Source organism: Vulpes vulpes, chromosome 14 (genome assembly GCF_048418805.1).
Source record: "Vulpes vulpes isolate BD-2025 chromosome 14, VulVul3, whole genome shotgun sequence".
Taxonomy (NCBI): domain Eukaryota; kingdom Metazoa; phylum Chordata; class Mammalia; order Carnivora; family Canidae; genus Vulpes; species Vulpes vulpes.
The window spans coordinates 14484223-14505320 of record NC_132793.1 but is presented as its reverse complement, the minus strand read 5'-3'; the positions used below and the strand labels follow the sequence as shown (position 1 = coordinate 14505320).

Genomic DNA, 21098 nt, shown 5'->3' with positions numbered 1-21098 from the left:
GGATTTCTGCCCAAGATCTCCACATGTGTAGCCTGGCTTCCCCCTCCTGCTCCCCATCTCCAGCTGTGTTTTCTTTGGATCCTTGCATGGCTTGGAGAAGCTGCGTCAGTCCTTCTCCCCTCCTGACCATTCTTCCACTGCCCCTACCCCCCAGGCCCATCCAAGCTACCCTTTGGGAAAAGCACCCCCCACCCTCACCATGCTGGAGCCCTTGAGCCCCGAGCACCGCGGCGTATGTAATGCGTACAGGCCTGCGCTGGTGAGCGTGCGTGTGCCTGGGCACGAGTGTTAGGGGACGGATTGGAATGAGGGAAGAGGTGTGGGGGGGGGCCAGATGTCAGACCAGGAGACTCTGATGACATCTCCCCAAACAGGCGGGAGGGAGGCAGACGTTTACCAAATGGAGAGAAGAGAAACACAGGACTGGGGCTTTCTGGGTTCAGCCAGGGGCAGAGCTGTTGACTGCCATTCTGTGGCTTCTAAAACTTGGACACTTGGCATTTGGGTTTCTCCTTTTCTTTCCCATTGCTCCTTGAAGAGCAGCTCCTTTTTCTGTGGAAGGAGCCGGCCACCTAGGCCCCAAAGGGTCTTCCAGGTTTGAAACTCAAGGACTCCCACGCTGCTCACGGGGCGGTGTTCCCTGGCTCCTGGATCCTGTGTGCCCCTGTCCCTGGTACCGCTCCAGCAAACTTGGCCTCCAGCAGCTTCCTCATCCTCCAACTTCTCTCCTTTTCTTTACACTTCACCCTCCCAGCTTCTATGCCTCTTGCAGCCTCCAGCTGACTCTGACTCATGGGGGCCTCTTTCTCAAAGGTCCTCTCAACCTCCTGTCCCTGCTGTCATTAGCATTCAGCATGGGCTTCCCACCCACTCACTGCTTTGAGGAAGGGGTGGAAGATCTGTACAGTGCTGTCTAGACGTTTGGAGTTCATAAGCCAGAACTACAATTTCAAAGGGAGGGGGTGCCAGAGGTACTGACTTTTCTCCTTTTGATGATCTTGATCTTCATTGGCCTCAGCTTGTCTCTTTGCAGACCTTTCCAAAGGTTGTGAGAAGCCCCCAACACATTGCAGCATCCTGACTTTTCCGAGATGCTCTGTTACCACAGCCTCTGAGGGCCTTCCCCTCCCGGGAGGGAGTCGTGAGGACATCACAGCCTCCCCACCTTCCTCCTGGGTGCCACCCCACTAGCGCCATATTTCAGCACTCTCCCCACAGTGGTACCAAATCCTGTCGCCCTCCCAGGCTTCTCATCTCAGATCATGGCATCATGCTCACCCAGATGCTCAAGTCAGAAGCAGAGCAGTTTTCCTTGACTCTCTTACTTCCTGAAAGCTCATATCAGTGAATCCTGGTGTCCTGAACTCCAAAAGGTGTCCCCCACCTCTATGCACGGTTCCCATTTGCACCAACACTAGTCTGGGCCATTTTCTGCACCAACCACAGTGGTGTTCAAAAAATAGAAATCGTAGTACCTCACTACCCTATTCAAAACCCTCATTCACTCCCCATCACACACAAAGACCTGGGTGCTGGCCATGAGCCCAGAGGACTAGGCTGCCCAGCTCCCACCTACCTTCCTCTTCAACTCTATTTCACCACTGTCTGGACACCAAGTCACTCAGCCTCGAGCTTTCCATTTACCCTTCCCTCCACCCGATGCACCTTTACAGAGAGACCTTGCCTGGTTAGCTTCCTCTATTCACTGGAGTTTCTCCCCAAGTGTCACCTGCCCAGGAAGGACCCCACCCCATCAGTGCGCCTGTTGCTCTGCTTTGTTCTTTATCGGCTGTTTCTTCCAGCAGACTGTAAGCTCCATGGCGGCAGGAGCCTGATACTTACTCATGGCTGTGTCCCCAGGGCCCAGCACAGGAGCCAGTGTATAGAGAGTGGGTAGTTATTACTATCTACAGACCCTTCAAAAGGGGAGATTTTATCACGGACTGAGCAGCGCCGGCCTAATTCCCCCCTGAGCCTCTAAGCTCCCTATGCTTCCTGCTGGCACCATCCATCTCCTTACATCTCTCTGGGGTTATCTGGAGCTGGTCTGCAGCCAGGAATGCCATACTTTCCTAATCTCTTCAGAGGCCTGAACAATCCCTAAAGTCACCTCAGGAGGGGGTGGGGGTACTCCCTTAGGATCTCAGCTGGCTGCACAGGAATCAGGACTCCCTGACCCAAGCCACTCCCAGGCCCCTACACCTTACCTTCTAACAGGCCAGGCTGCCCTGGGACTTCATGTGCCTTCCTGGTGTGGGAGAAGCTGCTGGCCAGATTGAGATCCCTCTCAGTGCCCCATAGGCCAGAATTTCAGGCCTAAAGTTAGATCACTGGTTCTCAACCCTTTTGCACATTAGTAGCTTTTGAAGTGGGGAGGGTTTTCCTTTGTTTTGTTATGTTTTGAATACCTATGGCTTGGCCCCAAACCCTAAGACTCTGATTTTTATTTATTCATTTTTTTTTTTTTAAGTAGGCTCCACATTGGGTTTGAACTCAATCAAGACCTGAGCTGATTAAAAAAAAAAAAAAAAAAGAAGACCTGAGCTGAGATCAAGAGTCAGACACTTGGGGCGCCTGGGTGCCTCAGTGGTTGAGCATCTGCCTTTGGCTCAGGTCGTGATCCTGGGGTCCTGGGATCCAGTCCCACATAGGGCTCCCCATAGTGAGCCTGCTTCTCCCTCTGCCTGTGTCTCTGCCTCTCTGTGTGTGTGTGTGTGTCTCATGAATAAATAAAAGACTTTAAAAAAAAGAGTCGGACACTTGACCGACCGAACCACCCAGGTGCCCCTCTAATTTCTCTTTTTAAAGCAGGCTCCACGCCCAATATGGGGCCCCAGTCATGACCCTGAGATCAAGTGTCCTACGCTCTGTAGGCTGAGCCAGCCAGGCACCCCGCAAAACTCTTGATTTCATTGGTTTGGGATCAATGGGTGTTTTTTTTTAAAGTTCCTCAGGATGCCAAGGTGGCTCAGTGGTTGAGCTCCTGCCTTCAGCCTAGGGGTTGATTCTGGGGTTCTGGGATTGAGTCCCATATCGGGCTCCCTGCAAAGAGCCAGCTTGTCTCTCTGCCTGTGTCTCTGCCTCTTTCTCTCTGTGTCTCTCATGAATGAATAAAAAACAAAATCTTTATATAAAAAAAAAAAGTTCCTCAACAGGATATAATGAACAAGACTGAGAGTAACAAGCATTGGAAAAAAACAAAAACAAAAAAACAAGCATTGGCAAGAACACGGAGAAAGGAGACCCTTTCCCCACTGCTGCTAGGACGCAGCGTAGTGCAGTGCTTTGTCAGTTTCTTATAAAGGCAAACATATGTTCACTACCTATCCAGCAATTCCACTTCCAGGTGTCCACAAGTAGGAAAACCTATGTTCATGCAAACCCTTGCACACAGGTTCGTGGTAATTCCATTCCTCATAGCCAAAAAAGTGGGAACAGCCCCCATGTCCAGCAGTCGGTAAACAGATAAACAAAATGTGGCACACTTGTGTGCTGGAAGACTATTCAGCAGGGAAGAAGATTGATCTGTGCCACAGCATGGATGAATCTCAAAAACATGATTCCATGTATGTGAAAGGTCCAGAGAAGGCAACTCTATGGAGATCAAAGGCAGAGCAGTGGCCACCTGGGCCTGGGGTGTGGGAAGAGGGGGTGAATGTAAATGAACAGTCACAAGAGGTTTTTTGGGGGGATGGAAATGTTCTAAAGCTGGCTTGTGGTGGCTGCACAGCTGTGTACATTTGCTCAAAATCCTTGAATTGTACATCTGAAACAGGTGAATCTCACACCGTATAAATCATACTCCAAGGGATGCCTGGGTGGCTCAGTGGTTGAGCATCTGCCTTTGGCTCAGGGCATGATCCTGGTCCGGAGATCAAATGCCACATCGGGGTCCCTGCGAAGAGCCTGTTTCTCCCTTCTCCCTCTGTTTATCTCTCTGCCTCTCTGTGTGTGCCTGTCATGAATAAATAAATTAATTTTAAAAATCTTTTTTTTAAAGATTTTATTTATTTATTCATGAGAGACACACACACACACACAGAGGCAGAGACACAGGTAGAGGGAGAAGCAGGCTCCATGCAGGGAACCCAATATGGGGTTTGATCTCCGGACCAGGATCATGCCCTGAGCTGAAGGCAGGTGCTAAACCGCTGAGCCACCCAGGGATCCCAATTTTAAAAATCTTTAAAAAAAAAAAATCATACCCCAAGTTTTTCACGCAAGGCTTGGGATCTCTGGGTCAGAAGCCAAGCATCCTAGGACCCCCTCAGCTGGGACCCAAGCTCAGTTGGTGTCCTCTCCCTTCCCCCTCTCTATGTCAAAATTTCCTCTGATCTCAGATGTTCAGGAAGCTGCCTTCTGTCATCCTGGCTTCTTTTTTTGGAGAAGTCTAGGATTTCATTCTGCAGACTCAGCTCTATTTAGTGTAAACATCCTGGTTCGTGGCCACTCTGCCCAAAGTAGTAAAAATGGGGATCAGAAGGAAGGGGTGGGGAGGGTGAAAGTGCCCCCCCACCGCAAGTCCTCCTACTGAGATGACCCAGCCACCACCTGGAGATGCTGGGTGCTAAACCAGAATGGGGACCAGATTTGGGGTCCAGGAGCCTGGCTCCACCTGCACCTTCCCCATTGCCTGGCAGTGCTCAGGATGACTAGTGACCCCAATACACCATCCCTCTCCACCCTTCCAGGCCTTAGCACAGGCTGTATCCTTGCCCACCTGGAAAGTCTTATCCTTTATTGCCATCTCTTCTGAAGCCTTTTGCCTCCTGGTCAGCCCAACAGAACTCTTATCTCCCTGAAGCAGAGGGTTTATTTATGTGTCTGCCTCCCTGCCTCCTCTGTGAGCTCCCTGAGGACAAAGAGTCTGTCTTATTTATCTCTGGTTCTCAAGGTTCTAGGGCAGGCCCCACCACACACTGGGCCCAGCTGAGCGAAGAAAGGGGGGGAGCGTGACACCACATCAGACACTTACAGGACCAGGAAGACCAGAGGAAACGCCCCGCTCCCCTCATCTATTCTTGGCCTAAATGCCTTCTCTCATCTGGCCCCAGGATGGCCAGAGAGCCACTCCCAGTGGAAACCACAGTTTGGAGTGGAAGACTTTCTTCCACAGCTTCCCCGGGGCCAGGCCCACTGGCCTTGGAAACTGTCTTGGTGTTATTTAAACTGCAGAGCGGTCTCTGGGCAGCTCTGGCTGGACCTGGGTGGGGGCAGCCTGGATTAGGATCACACTGGAGCCTCCCTTCCCCGACCGCCAGGACCTCAGGGTTTGAGCTAGCCGTGTGGTTCCCTCTCAGCAGCTTCTGGCAATAGTGGGAAAGAACAAGGGGGTTAAGATATGTGGCAGCCTGAGCCTGCTGAGCCTATACATTTATGTTTCTGCTTTAATATGGAGGCTGGGCTTTGTCCTGAGTTGAGGTTGAGGTCCTCAGAGGCTCTGCCAGCAGACTCCCAGCCATGATAGGCTAAAACTGGAGGAGCCCTGCTTATCTCAACCATCTCTCCCAACTCATGAGGCTTCTTACTTCAGAAAAGGTGATTAAGTGCTCGAAAAGCCCCAGGATCGATCTTTGCTTGGCCTGTTCATACCTATCTCCGGAGTAGAGGACTCCAGGCTGCTGGCAGAGACTCTGTCACAGTACGCAGCTCATGCTTTTCTTGGCATCTCAAAGGCCGCTGCTTTGGTGTGCCCACCACAGAAACCAGAGCCTGGAATAGAAACAGGGATACCTGAAAAAGTCATCCAGACTTCAATCCAGTGTGGTCTGTCTGTGGCCAACACATACTTACAGAGCATTAGGCATAGCACTGGGAATGGGGCTACAGATGTGAACAAGCCCCAGCCCCACCCTTAAGCAGTCCAGCCTGTGCTTAAGCACAGGCTGCTCTAGGAATAAGAAGAGGGGGCCTGACTAAGCCTGGGTGAAGACAAGTTCAGGGAAGGCTGCCTGGTGGAGGCGATATCTAAAGTAAAACTTGAAGAGGGCACCAGGGTGGCTCCGTCGGTTAAACATCCCACTCTTGATATTGGCTCAGGTCATGATCTCAGGGTCGTGAGACCAAGCCCCATATCAGACTCCACACTCAGCAGAAAGTCTGCTTGACATTCTCTCTCCCTCTTCTTCTGTCCCTTTCCTCTACTTCTGCCCCTCCTCTCTACTCCCCGCAATTCCCTCTAGCCCCTACTCGCCCTTCTCCCCCCTACTCCTTTCTTCTGCCCCTCCCCCCTAGAACTAAATTAAAATTTCAAGTAAGACTTGAAGGTTAAATGAGTCAAACTGGGGAGGAAGAGTGAGAGCGAACAGCTTATGTAAATGCCCAAGGTCAAGAGAGAACCTGGCACTTTGGGGGAAATTACACATAGTTCAAGATGGCTGGGACCCGATGAAGGAGAGGTGGTTTGAAGCTCTGGATCATGAATAACATGAATGTATGTAAAGTGCTCAGCACAGCCCTTACTAAATGCTCTGCCGTGGTAGCTCTCATTATACTTAGGATCTTGTAAACCAAGTTAAGGGTTTGTAGTCAGTGGGGAGACACTCAAGGGTTTTGAGCCCAGAGTGACTTGATCAGATTTGCCATATGATCAGATTTAAAGAGATCTCTGTGACTGCAGTATGGATTATGGACTAGGAGAGAAGCAAGGCTGGAGGACGAGAAGACCGGTTTGGAGATTGGTCTCATTCATTCATTCATTCATTCATTCATATATTTACATAATTAACCAATAGATTAACTCATTATTTATGTAAGTGTAATTTTTTTGTTTCTAATTATTATCTATAATAATTCAGAAAGAAGAAATGGGTGGGAGGTTTCAAATATCTCCCAACAGTAGAATAAACATACTTTGGAAGACAGTACAGCAATGAAAATTAATGCTGCCACATGCAACAACATAAATGGGTTTTGCAAGTGCAATGTTGAACAACACTGTATAATTCCATTTGTATAAAATTCAAGGAACAGGCAAAATGAAAGTACAGTGTTTAGGGATACATGCTTAAGTGGTAAAACTATACAAGCAAAGAAGTGGTTATCGCAAAATCAGTGATTACCCTGTGCTTTGTGATACTTTGACCTGAGTGATGGTCACCTGAGTTGTCACTCTGATAAATCATGAAGTTTCATATTTCTGTTTTGTGCACTTCTCTGTATGTGTGCTTTTTTTTTTTTAAAGATATTTATTCACGAGAGACATAGAGGGAGAGGCAGAGACACAGGTAGAGGGAGAAGCAGGCTCCCTGCGGGCAGCGCAATGCTGGCCTTGATCCCGGACCCCAGGATCACAACCTGAGCCAAAGGCAGATGCTCAACCACTGAGCCAGCCGCCAGGAGCCCCTGCATGTGTGCTATTCCTAACAATAAGGAGGTTTCAAAAATAATGGTGCTTGCTCTATGGTAGCAGGAATGGGGATAGAAAGAAGAGGCTTATTTTGACTCTATGTGGAAAGTAAGGAGAAGAGGAACGTGAGGAATGCCCTGGGAGGAACCAATCTGGGGAGCGGGGCAAACAAAGGCAAGGTGCAGTGTTTAACACCGTGAGTCTGAAGTTGGAGATGTCCAGGACCACCGTGTGAGCTCAGGCAAGTCACTTCCCTAAAGTCCAGATTCCCTCTCAAGAGGGAAGCAGCAGTGTGGTTTCATGGAATTGGCTTTGGGTTTTGATGCTGGAAACCCCAGTCTTATGACCCCAGTTGATACTTAGTATGATTTCATACCATTACTTGACCCCTGCCCTGTCCCTGCAGCCTGTTTGCTCATGGGTAGACTTGAGATAATCATTTCTACTCTCACGAGTTCTTGAAGAGGATTAAATGGTAAAATAGGATATGCACTTGGGATATTTGGTGCTTTCAATTAAGAGACTCTTAGTAACAAAGGAAAAGACACTTTGAAAGTATAACAGCAAGAACAGCTAGAAGTGACTATAAGGTTTTTACACTCCAGTGTTAAGAACTACCTGGGGAGCTTGCAAACCTGGGCATTCTGTAAGTCTCAAATGACCATATAATTTACTGTCCAAACCAGGGCACTTTTTAAAAAAGATTTTATGTATTCATGAGACACACACACACACACACAGAGAGAGAGAGAGAGAGAGAGAGAGAGACAGGCAGAGGGAGAAGCAGGCTCCACGCAGGGAGCCTGATGTGGGACTCGGCCCCAGGATCCAGGATTACAGCCCCGGGCGGGAGGCAGGTGCTAAACTGCTGAGCCACGCAGGGATCCAAAACCAGGGCACTTTTGAGAAAGGAGGCAACATTAATAATTATGCCAGGAAAACAGATATAAATCAAGACTGTCCCAGGGAAAGCAGGACATGTGGTCCCCCTAGCCAGGTCTGAGGTGGGCACCAGGCATCCGGATTTCCTACCAAGCTTCCCGAGTGAACTGGATGCTCTGTGAGGGCAGGATCGACTGCACCTCCCGTGCCTGTATGGAGCCGGTTTATTTTTGGAGGGCTCGAATCTACTTGGAGCAATCCTCATCACTCGGTGAGGCGGTAACAGCTAACGTTTATTAAATGCCGGGTACCACACATGCTGGGTACTGTAATTACAGGTTATCACCCCAGTTTTCACCAAATCTTTATGAGGTTTGGCGGACTACCTTCAATTAGAGGAAACTAAAGCTTGAAGAGGTCGAACTCCCGCAAGGCCACACATCTAGGATGGAGGCGCAGGGCTCTGAATCTAGCCGGACAGGGGGGGACCCTCGTTCATGCTGCTGCCTCCGATACGGACAATGCCCCAGCCCCACCCAGCTGCACGGGGCCAGGCACCACGGATGCAGAAGCTGCTGCGCAGCGAGGGTACCCGCTGCCTCTGGCTCCGCTAGGGACGCGCCAGGCGAACAGCAGGTGGCAACCTTGGGTTCCTCTTAAGCTACTGTTGAGGTCAGTTTAGCGAGGCGGCCGGCGGGAGGCGGGGCCAGCCTAGAACCCGGCAGGGCGCCGGGCGTGGGGCACCCAGCAACTGCACCTCCCGCTGGGCTAACTTTCGTGGCCGGCCTGAGCTCTTAGCGAGGCTCTGCCCCGCAACTCGGAGCCGGATACGTCAGTGCTGGGAGAGCCCTTCTGATGCATTCAGCATCTTCCTAACTTTGCCGAAGCCCATTATTAGGTCTCCCACGGCTGTTCTGAGTTTCTTCTACTCAGGAGCACTTGTAACTAGCGTAGCCTCAACAGTGGGAAAAGGTCCGATTTGCATGCGGCCTGGACATGGAAAGCAGCTGTTAGACATTCTTGACCGAGGCCCAGAGGGCAAGCGGCTACACGTTTCGGTGGCAGCGCCCCGCCGGAGCTAGGACCCAGGGCCCCGCTACGCCGAGAGCCGCGTCACCAGAACCCCGCCCCCGGGTCGGCGTCTCAGGGAGCGACCGCAGGTTCCCAGCCCGCCCCGCGCCCCCCGGTGCGCACTCTCAGTCCGGTCCTCCCGCCCGGGCCGGTGTGCTCGCGCGGGGAAACTGAGGCAGGGAGCGTGCCTGTGAGCTCGTTCCTTCCTCAGTCCGCACCCCACGGCCCGCGAAGCTGCCGTGCCCTCTTGAGACCCGCATGGGACAACAGGGAAGGACAGGAGGAAGGGGAGGGGGCCAAAACCCAGCAGGGTCTGTGGAGTCGGCCGGTCCTGCCACACTCAAGATGGCGGCGCGGCAGCGGCGAGGTCCCTCAGAGGCGGTACCAGCGCATGCGCAGCGCGGAGTCCCGGCCCGGGACACAAGATGGCGGCAGCGGCGCTGGGGAGGGCGAGGCGGAGGCGGCAAAACGGGAGGTCGAGCAGAACGTGTAGCCGCGTCCCCTCGAGTCCGCTCCGGGCAGGTAAGAGCCCCAGGAAGCCATGGTCCCGCCGCGAGCCGCTCCGGGGTCCGGGGATCCGAAGCCGAGCGGCGGTGGCCCCTCCGGCGCTTTCCGCTCGGGGCCACCGCTTGCCCTGTCTCTGCCGCCGCCGCCATCTTAGGCCCGCGGGTGGGCGGCCGGGCCGGTGGCTTGGGTGAGGGAGGTGGGCCCGGAGAGCGCGGGTGGAGCGGCCTCTAGGGCCCCTCCGCTGCTGCCGCCGCCACCGCCTTTGTGTCGGGCTCCGACTCTGAGTCGCCTCAGCCCGGGGGCGGGAGCGCGCGGTGGGGCGGGGGGCGGAGCCCGGGAGATGGGCCGGCGCGCGCGCGCCAAACAGCCCGCCCCCGCTGGTGTTGGCGGGGAGGGGAAAGGGTGCGCGCGCTGGCGCGGGTGGGGGGGGACCCCTCCGCGAGCGGCCCCCGCGCCTGCGCATTTTGCAAGTCCTTTGACTCCGCCTTCCTGGTTCCGAGGGTTCTGATTGGTGCATTGTTGCGATAGTCCCGCCCCATCTTCTTCCAATCCCGTAACCCGGTTCTTTCCTTATGGTGGGTTCCTCGGGTTGCGCAGATACAGTTGTTTATTTAAGCCGATCGGCGGTGTCGAAGTGCGGTATGCGCGGGGGTCGGAGAGCCTCGATAAATAAAAACGTCATCTTAATGATAGAGTCATTTCTTACGTAAAATGTACAATACGCTGGACTCTACGTATACAGACCCTAGAGGTCGAAAGATTCGTGTTTGTAAGTCAAAAGCGGCAGAAGGATCTGGACCCCGGGTCCGCCCAAACCCAGAACGGGTTCCTCGGCCGCCGACTTGCTGCTTCCAGATCACTTGGGGAATTAAGAACAAAATATTAATCGTAAAAAAAAATGGTGATTTGAAGCAGTGTTAAGAATTCGTCATCCCGATTCCCAGATCCACCTTTTGGGGTGGGTTTAGAAAGTACAGATTTCTTGTGTATCTCCCCTCCCCATTTCTGATGCCTAGGACGTGAAGTGAGGGACAGGAATCTGAATTGTTTTACGAGCCCTCGTGATGCGTAGTCGGTTGTAAAAGTACTGCAGTGTCCCCATTTGGCCTGTAATTGTGCTGCTCTCCCTGCCCTGTGTAGTTGAGCTACGTAGTTGGTGGCGCCTGGATGCCGCACGATATTTACTGGGGAACTGTCAATAAAGATGAACATGCTGTGTTACGTAATGCATTTGCATGTACTGTTATTATTGTAATTTTAAAAGATTGATTTAAGAGTGTTTTTTCTGCTCACTGTTGGTGGCTTGGGAGCATGCCCCCCATCTGTGATATGTACAGTTGGCCCTTGAACAACACAGGGCTTTGGGGCACTGATCCTGGCAGAGTCAGAAATCCCAGTATAACTTTCCACTCCCCACAATTTAGCTACTAACAGCCTAATGTTGACTGGAAGCCTTACTGGAAACATAGGTAGTGAATGAAGACATATTTTGTATGTTATGTGTATTATATAGTGTATTCTTACAATAAAGTCAGAGGAAAGAAAATGTTAAGAAAATCATAAGGAAGTGTAAATACATTTATAGTAGTGCATCGTACTGAAAAAATTGCATGTAAGTAGACCCACACAGCTCAGACCTGTGTCATTCAAGAGCCAAACGGTATGTTCACTTTTCTCTTGTCTTCGGGATATTTTGGTTGATAGGAGCAGCTACACAATTCATGGGGTCCAGTGTGCAAAATGAAAACGTGGTCCCTCTTGTTAAAAATTCATTAAAAATTTCAAGAGAGTGACAAGAGAGCATGAAACCAGGCTTAGGGCCCTCCTCAAACCGGGCCTGTGTGACTACATGCTACAAGTCTATGAAGGTGAACCTTTTGGTTTGCAAAGCTTGAGGACCATTTTCATCCTTTTAATCTCCAGATCTCCCACAGTGTCTCCTGCCCCATCCTAGAGGCTCCCAACTTGCTTTGTGTCGCCCCTGTTGCTGTTAGCCCTGCTCTGCGGCATTTCACTGGTCTGTGACTCTCTCTTTTTCTATTTGCTCTGCAGTTGCTGATGCAAGGAATTCCCTGGGCCCCCGTCCACTCCACTGCTGACCAGCCCACCCACCTGTGCTGAACCTCCTGCAGATCTCCCCCCTGCCTCTGTGGGACCCTGTGACGTGGGGGCCCATCCAGTCGGAGAAGAAAACCCTCTCATGCTAGCGTTGCAGACCCCAGAGGGTGAGAAAAAGAGGGACCTTGTTCAGGCTTGAGACCTATGGGCTCAGCCCCAAGGCACCGGGGATCCCTCCTCCCCAGAGAATCAAGCTTTTTCTCCCCTTGGTTAGTGGTTCCGAACCTTTTGTTACCATGGCCCCCTTTGGTTGTATGTATGTCTCTTGCTCCGTGCATTTTTACTGCCAAACTGTACCAATGAAGTCACCATTCACTTTTCCCTTTCCAAATTAACAAAGACATCTATGACTGAGTGTACAAATAAAATTAATGTCCCAGTGATTCCTATGATGTTGTCGATAGCCAATCAGAGCTTCTGATCAGCATGAGATAATCAGTGTGACCATGATGAGTTGATAAAATTTTAGCAAGCAAAGATAACTGATGTCTCACCATGCCTTTGTGCTCTTTTTTGGGTAAATGTTTGATTTCTTTGGGTGTTGTGACATATTGAGAACAACTTTGGGATCACCAGTCCAATCTCATTTGGGCCCCTAGGAGTCCACCAGCCAGGTCGGAAATCACTGGCCATTGAGGCTCGCACTGGGTGTGCTTTGGTGGGGGTGGTGGAGAATACAGATCTGAAGGAGCTGCCCTGCTTCCTGATGTTTAAAGTAAATTTTCACATGAGGATGAGGAAGGACAGAATTAGACATTTCTTCTCAGTCCTACGGGTTTCTTTAGCAACAGATTGTTTTCTGCTCTGAAGCAGAGAATGAAGCAGCCACTCAGATGCCTGTCCCCTCTGAGCTGTACTATGTTCCAGTTAGATTTTATTGGATAGGAACAGGAAAGAGGAGGATTTGCTGTTCTTTTTTGTGGGAATAGCTTCTCAGGGGCAGACCCTGTTCTGTCTTCTGTGCCACCCTTTGCTTTATAAATATTTGCAGAATGAATAGAGTTCCTATTGTGTCCGGGTACCATGCTGAGAACTGGAGAGATGAACTGGGCCCAGTTCCTAGCTCTGGGAGTTCTGACCATCTGATGGGTAGACAAACCCAGCTGATAGACAGGACTGGGTACCACAGTGGAGATGTTCATGGCCCTGCAGAGGAGCTCTGACCACCTAGCTTAGGGGAGGGAGAGTCCAGGAAGGCTTTCTGGAGTAGAGTAGACATTGTGACAAACCAGGCAGAGAACTGGGGAGAGTATGTCAGGCAGAAAGAGCAACAGAAATGCACCCATTTTACAGCCTGAGGGGACTGCGACTTAGATCCCAGGGCTCCTCTGCTACCACACTGGCCTTCTGGGACAGGACTGAATTGATTCCTTCATATCTGCAAGTGGTCAATGGAGCCCTCAGTGGATTGTAATTGGTGGGTGAGGGGTGGAGCTGACCTCCATGCCCTGCTGGCCTGACACCCTTCGGTCCTCTGTGTGGCAGGTCCGGTGTGGGTGCTGAGATGGCCAATGAGAATCACGGCAGCCCCCGAGAGGAGGCGTCCCTGCTGAGTCACTCCCCAGGCACCTCCAATCAGAACCAGCCCTGTTCTCCAAAGCCCATCCGCCTGGTGCAGGACCTCCCAGGTACTGGCGAGGGGCAGGGCAGGGTAGGGTGGTGGGGTAGGAAGGATGCCTCAGGAGCAGCACTGACCCTGGCTGGGTTCCATGCTTGTTTGCAGAGGAGCTGGTGCATGCGGGCTGGGAGAAGTGCTGGAGCCGGAGGGAGAACCGTCCCTACTACTTCAACAGATTCACCAACCAGTCCCTATGGGAGATGCCTGTGCTGGGCCAACATGACGTGATTGTGAGTGCCAGCCCAGGGCAGGGGTCCAGAGCAGCTTCTAGCATCCGGGCCTTCCCTAAACGTCTCTTGAGCCTAGCTCCATCTTGGAACCCGGGGATACAATGGCACACAGATACATTCCCACCCTTGTGTAACCTACACTCAAATAGGGGAGACTGACCCCTAAAAAGATGATTGTGTTAGTGTGATATTGAACCTGAACTCCATGTCAGGCACTGTGCCTGTGATGCAGTTGTGAGCAAGATGGATCTGGTCCTGCCCTTGCACTCTCGGGGCCCACAGTCTATTGAGTAGCTGGCAGGATGGCGCTGGCACGGGCATGAAGGATAGTGTTAGATTACACCAGGGACCCTGGTCGGCTGGAAGGGAGGGGACAGGAAAAGCTTCTCTTTGAATTAGCATTTCAGGTGACAAAGTGACATGAAAGTTGTCAGATGGGAGAAGCGTGTTCTAGGAAAGAAGTGTCAATGTGATCAAGGAAGTACTAGCACGAGATGTCTGGCAGAAACGTGGGCTTTTGGATCCCTATCCGTTGGGGCAGACTTACTTTACTGGGCATAATTAAGCCAGTTGGCACCCCCATTTTGCAGATGAAGACACTAAGGGTCAGAGATGGGAAATGACTGGCCCAAGACCTTGAGCCAGTACGAGGCAGAGCTGGAGTTGAACCCGGTGTGATTTCAGGGCCACCCTGCCTACCATCACTAGTTCTTTGTGTCACCAAAGGAGTTCCAGTGTTCAAGGAGGAGAAATTAACGTGTACAGAGGGTTCCTGTCATGTCAGATGTCCTGTTAAGCTGGTCATATTCATGGACTCATTGAATCATCTTCCCAAAGGGAGGTTGGGCCTGCCTTAGCATGGCCATTTTGAAGGTGAGGGAATTAGGAAAGAATGTAACTCTCTCAAGGTCACACAGTTGCAAGTGGCAGGCAGGAATGGAACCCCGTGTTCTTTCTGCGTCCCAGCCTCTTTTGTTCTTCTCTGAGCAGTTGGAGCAGGGGGGCATCAGGATTTTATGTTATTGGGGCTCCTAAGCCACTGGCCCCACTCGCAACTCTGCTGGTCTCCCTCCACCAGTCGGACCCTTTGGGACTGAATGCGACTCCACTGCCCCAAGACTCAAGCTTGGTGGACACCCCCCCGGCTGAGAACAAGCCCCGAAAGCGACAGCTCTCAGAAGAGCAGCCAAGCGGCAATGGTGTGAAGAAGCCCAAGGTGAGTGAGTGCAGGCTGTCAGGATGTGGCTGGTAAGAGGCTGCTCTAGGTGGCAACCAGCAGGTTTCCTGCAAGGGCTGGGCAGTGGTAGGTTGGGAGGGGGCCTGGTGCACAGCCTGCCAGCTGCACCAGCGTAGCAGCCATAGGCCAATCCTCCTGACCCTGATACCTTTTTTTGTTGTTATTCTAGATTGAAATCCCTGTGACACCCACAGGCCCATCGGTGCCTAGCTCTCCCAGTATCCCAGGAACCCCAACACTGAAGATGTGGGGGACATCCCCTGAAGATAAACAGCAGGCAGCTCTCCTCCGACCCACTGAGTGAGTCCCTGCTGATGGGCATCCATCATCAGTGCAGCCTGCATGCCTGGCATCCCTCCCTCCTTTTCCTCTACTGTCCTCAGTGCTCCTTTCTGTGCCCCAAGGGTGTACTGGGACCTGGACATCCAGACCAATGCTGTCATCAAGCACCGGGGGCCATCAGAGGTGCTGCCCCCACACCCTGAGGTGGAGCTGCTTCGCTCCCAGCTCATCCTCAAGCTTCGGCAGCACTACCGGGAGCTGTGCCAGCAGCGAGAGGGTAACTGCTCCTGGGCTCCGGGACCCTTGTTTCCACCTACCCTTAGCAAGGGCCAGGCTCAACCAGCTGGGCTTGGGGATGGTGCTGTGAAGCCTCGTGGCTGAGAGCATAGGCTGTGGAGGGGACAGGCCTGCTGGAGCCCCAGGTCCGCTGACCGCTTACAGAAAGGGTGGCTGGCACCAGTAACCACAGAACTAGTCCGTAACCTTCCAGAATGCACACTGTCAGATACACACGAAGCCTTTTTGTGTGCCTGTAAGAGAGCATAGAAACAAAAAAGTGCCTGTACCTCACGGCATGGCTACTACTACACGGAGTAAGTGGATAGGAAAGCCCTCCGTACACTGTAGCTTTTATTAGTTGTAAAGCAGCCTTCTAACTATGCAGACATATAGTTTCTCCTTTTCCCTCTTATCTAAGTAACATTTACTCACACTCAGTATAAAACTAGCAGTTCTCAGAGGACACTTAGGGGATGTTGCCTAGAGGATGAGCTGCTGGCAGAGTGGGCTGTCGTCTCGGGTGCCCCATCCCTCCCGTGTGCTGGGCCCACACGCAGGCAGCTGATCGAGCCAGACCTTCACCGGCTGTGCTGTCCTGCAGGCATCGAGCCCCCTCGAGAATCTTTCAACCGTTGGATGCTGGAGCGCAAGGTCGTGGATAAAGGCTCTGATCCCCTGTTGCCGAGCAACTGTGAACCAGTCGTGTCACCTTCCATGTTTCGAGAAATCATGAATGACATTCCCATCAGGTAGAGCCCACGGCTGGGGCCGACTCGGGGGGCTTTGGGTCTGCGTAGCCACTCCTATGTAGAAGACTCTAACCCTGCCTGCTCCGTATGCCAGGTTATCCCGAATCAAGTTCCGGGAGGAAGCCAAGCGCCTGCTCTTTAAGTACGCAGAGGCTGCTCGGCGGCTCATTGAATCCAGGTTTGCTCTCCTGCCCTAGGAAGCTGGGTGTATGCTCAGAATGGGGGAAGTGTTGGGCTGTCTGGCCATCTCACGGAGCTCAGTCACTGCTCTCCGTGGCAGGAAGAGGGCAGGCTCCCAGAGGAGGAGCAGGGGCTTTGAGGGAAGCCCTGATGCCTCAATGTTAGTACAGGTGGGTGGGAGGAGGAAGCGTGGAGCAGACGCCGGACAGCTGGCTGTTATGTGCCTTCAACTGGCAGGAGTGCATCCCCTGACAGCAGGAAGGTGGTCAAATGGAATGTGGAGGATACGTTCAGCTGGCTGCGGAAGGACCACTCGGCATCCAAGGAGGACTATATGGTGAGTGGCCCTGGGTGAGGAGGCTGGTGGAAGGGCTCTGCGGCCACTTCCCACAGCTGCCTGCCTAGGCTGGGCTGGGCCCCACGGCAGCCTGTCTGCAGCTCAGCAGACCTTTGATGCTCATTGGTCCCAAAACTCCCGCCATGTAGAGGTTTGTCCAGGCTCCTGGCTCTCTCCTAAAGACTGATCCTGTGCTCGGCCACACATGAGAAGTATCTGCCTTTTCAACTTAACATCTCCCTTGAATAGATTTTTGGACACAGATTGACAAACTGCCTTTTCTTGGGTGTGTGCGCTCACCACAGTTAAGAGCCGGCACCAGATTCAATTCCCTCCTTTACTGTGTCCACAGCAATTCTGTTTTCTGGCCCAGACCCATCACTTCTTTAACTCTCCACCAGCACTAGCAATGGGCTTTCTTTTCAGGACCATTTTTCACAAGAGACAAGGTTTCGCACTTCACGATAGTAACTGTACTTGACACGTAGAGTGACAAAGGTAGGTGTACTCACTAGCCAGTGACTCATTTTCACTCATCACTTTCACACGTGTGATTCAGCAAAATTACAAATGCCTAGTTAAATCCTTGCAAGTTGCTAAAAGCTCAAATTTTAAATCTGCAATGACCAAGGACCCTGTTTTGTAATGGTCTCTTCTCCCTGGTAGATGGCGAATGCTTTGTAAGTGGGGACTGTGCCTGGTTTGTCTGTTTCCCCAGAAATTATCATGAGATCTGGCACAGTGTAACCCCAACTATAGATGCTGGCATTTATTAGACACTTGCTGGATGCCAGAGGCTTTCTTAAGCCCTTAATGGGAATGTTCACATTTAATACTCAAACTGCCTTCTCTGGTAAGTATTTTGTGTTCCCTTAACAGTTGAGAAATAAGACTCAAAAGACACCAAGGGACTTGTCCAAGTGACACAGCTAGTAGGTAGCAGAGTTGGTTTCAAAATGAGGACTGCTGGAACCCACCAGCCCTCCTCCACCAGCCCCCTAGAGCTCTGATCACGAGTGTCTCCTCCAGGACCGCCTGGAACATCTGCGGAGGCAGTGCGGCCCCCATGTCTCAGCCGCAGCTAAGGACTCTGTGGAGGGCATCTGTAGTAAGATCTATCACATCTCCCTGGAGTATGTCAAGCGGATCCGAGAGAAGCACCTTGCCATCCTCAAGGAAAACAACATCCCAGGTAGGGAGCCAATGGCAGGGAGCCAGTTCGAGGCTGTCAGCTCTGTTTCCCAGTCCCTGACTGAAGGGGAAAGTGAAGCTTGGTTTGGGGAAACCCGTTTTCCCCAGCAGTGTCTGGGGCAGGACCTGTTGTCCTTGAGCTCAGGTATTTCAGCCCTCCTCCAGGAAGTGGACAAGGGCTGGGAAAGGGGGAGCCAGAAGGTGGTGAAGACAGGCACAGGGTAAGCAGTTAGGGGGACTTGGGTTTACACCTGTTCTCTGCAAGCCCCCATCTCCCCCACACTGCGGACTAGGATCATACGAGAACTTAGTGGTAACTCAAAAGAGTGCTGGCCAAAAAAGCTCCCTAAACAAGGTGTTTTAATTCCTGTGAGAGCGATGCAGTACTCCTGCCTGGCAAACTGAGGGTCCAGGTCAGTACAGAACGTGTTGACCCGGGGCCACCAGCTCTTGCCCTTGCCTGGCTGTTAACGTGGTTATCAAACTATCTGAGCTCTGTCCTGCTCCTTCATGGGATGAGACTTCCCTCCCTCGGCTACTGGGGTGTATGCGTGTGAGGCACCCAGCATGCAGTAGGCACTGGGGCTGTCCAGGAAGCCATGGCCCCTGACTGCTCTCCCTGCCCACAGAGGAGGTGGAGGCCCCAGAAGTGGAGCCCCGCCTGGTGTACTGTTACCCAGTACGGCTGGCCGTGTCTGCACCCCCTATGCCCAGTGTGGAGATGCACATGGAGAATAACGTGGTCTGCATCCGGTACAAGGGAGAGATGGTCAAGGTCAGCCGCAACTACTTCAGCAAGCTGGTAAGAGCTGGGGTGAAGGGGAAGCAGGTCCCCCCAGGTGGGAGGTGAGAGGAGGGAGGGCCAGCTGCTTCTTGACCCAGTGTCCTCAGCAGACCCGTGATTAGGGAGGGAGGGAGGGAGGGAGGGAGGGAGGGAGCATTGCTGAAGGCCATTCCCCTCTGTTCCCCAGTGGCTGCTTTACCGCTATAGCTGCATTGACGACTCTGCCTTTGAGAGGTTCCTGCCTCGAGTCTGGTGTCTTCTGCGGCGGTACCAGGTACAGGCCTGGGGCGGCAGTGGGAGGGCTCCTCTAGAGGGTGGGAGAAGGCTGAGCCTCAGAGGCTGACAGTGGCCACCGTGCAGATGATGTTTGGCGTGGGCCTCTACGAGGGGACAGGCCTGCAGGGATCGCTGCCCGTGCACGTCTTTGAGGCCCTCCACCGACTCTTCAGCGTCAGCTTTGAGTGCTTTGCCTCGCCCCTCAACTGCTACTTTCGCCAGTACTGCTCTGCCTTCCCGGACACTGATGGCTACTTCGGCTCCCGCGGGTGAGAACCAGGGGCTGCCAGGGCCCTCTGCCCAGGGAAGGGGTCCCCTAGAGCATAGATCTCCCCTGGGCCAGCTACTTCCTAATGCTTTAGGGTCTTGGAATCGGGTGGTGTTGGGTGTAAGCCCTTGCTGCCTGTGGGGCCTTGGACTGCTCACTGTACTTCGGGAGCTGGTGGGTTTCTCAGTGAATTAGCGTTGGCTGGGGTGGGAGCACATGGTCCAGGCACTGAGAGGCATGGGAGGTGGGGATTCAGACCTCAGGGACCTGACAGACTCACGTGGGAGATGGGAGGGGAGGGAGCACGAATGAAAGGAGACGCGGCCTCCAGCAGAAGAAAGGCTGGGCCAAAAAGGGGATAGGCTCTGCAGCTGGGGACCCCTGGCAGGGGCTTGTGCTGTGATGGCAGCAGAGTCTGAAATGGGTTTGAATTCCAGCCCTTCCATGAAGTGCTTGGTGGACTTGGCCGCCAAACCCAAGCCTCTCCATCCTCAGCCCCCAATGAAGTCGGCCACACTTATGGCCTGACCGCGGGGCCCATCCCTTCAACAAGGTGGGGGTGGCACCCATTTCTGCTTGAGGGCCTGGGTCCTGGTAGGACTTTGAATGCTCACCTCCATCCCCAGGCCCTGCCTGGATTTCTCCCCGCTGAGTGGTTCCTTTGAGGCCAACCCTCCATTCTGCGAGGAGCTCATGGATGCCATGGTCTCTCACTTCGAGGTGCGTGTGCTGCTGTGGGTGGGGGTGGCCAGCAAGATTGCCAGCCACCTGGAGGGCAGCCTTTGATGTCTGCCCGATGCCTCCTCCCTCCCACAGAAACTTCTCGAGAGCTCACCAGAGCCCCTGTCCTTCATCGTGTTCATCCCCGAGTGGCGAGAACCCCCCACACCGGCGCTCACCCGCATGGAGCAGAGCCGCTTCAAACGCCACCAGCTGGTCCTGCCTGCCTTCGAGCATGAGTACCGCAGTGGCTCCCAGCACGTCTGCAAGAAGTGGGTGCTGGGGGAGGGTGGGGCTGGGAGGACTGGGCGTCTTGCCAGGCCGAGCCCCACCCTGAGCTGCTCCTTTGCCCACAGGGAAGAAATGCACTACAAGGCCGTCCACAACACGGCCGTGCTCTTCCTGCAGAACGACCCTGGCTTTGCCAAGTGGGGGCCGACACCAGAGCGGCTACAGGAGCTGAGTACCGCCTACCGGCAGTCAGGCCGCAGCCACGGCTCCAGCTCCTCCTCTTCCTCTGAGAACAAGGACCGGGACTCGGGCCGTGAACAGGGCCCTAGCCGCGAGCCTCACCCCACTTAACACATCCTGCAGGGAGGAGGAGCCCCAGGGTGCTGGTATGGACTGCTGGGACTCAGGCCTCTCGGGGCTGAGCAGACCCCAGGACCCTCCCCCTGAGGTGGCTGCAGGACTCAGGCTGCCAGGTCATAGGAAGATTATGGCTCTGCCAGGGCTCCCCCTCCCTGCCCGATCCCCCAACTCCTCACCTCAAACTCACTCCAACTCCTGTGTAAATAGGTCCCATCCCTGCCCTTCCAGTCCCTACCATCTTATTGCCATCTTGTTTCATTTGTAAAAGGAAATACAGAACCCTGCCCTCCCCTCTGAGAATGTGTGAGGGTCTTGAGGGCAGAGATGGCGGAGAACCTGGAGCTAGTCTTGGGACCACACACACTCCACCCAGGCCCATCTTCTTATGACACCCCTCCCCCCTCCGCCCCGGCCTTCACACTCCCAACCT

The 21098-nt window shown here is 53.2% G+C and overlaps 1 protein-coding gene across 2 annotated transcripts; it reads left to right on the top strand.

Moving 5' to 3' along the window:
* The first annotated feature begins 9356 nt into the window (after positions 1-9356).
* On the top strand, positions 9357-20965 carry PCIF1 (phosphorylated CTD interacting factor 1). 2 transcript variants are annotated; one of them, XM_072735737.1, is made up of 18 exons: positions 9357-9823; positions 11861-12033; positions 13412-13554; positions 13650-13774; positions 14853-14990; positions 15181-15311; positions 15416-15570; positions 16174-16321; positions 16416-16499; positions 16739-16838; positions 17868-18030; positions 18659-18831; positions 19001-19087; positions 19174-19358; positions 19984-20077; positions 20174-20349; positions 20434-20643; positions 20809-20965. In XM_072735737.1, exons 3-18 carry the CDS (start codon positions 13431-13433, stop codon positions 20873-20875), a joined length of 2160 nt encoding a protein of 719 aa, XP_072591838.1. In that variant the 5' UTR covers positions 9357-9823; positions 11861-12033; positions 13412-13430; the 3' UTR covers positions 20876-20965. The 2 variants fall into 2 exon arrangements, with proteins under 2 accessions (XP_072591838.1, XP_025870532.1); XM_026014747.2 differs by lacking the exon at positions 20809-20965 and having other exon boundaries at positions 20434-20799.
* Positions 20966-21098: the final 133 nt, after the last annotated feature.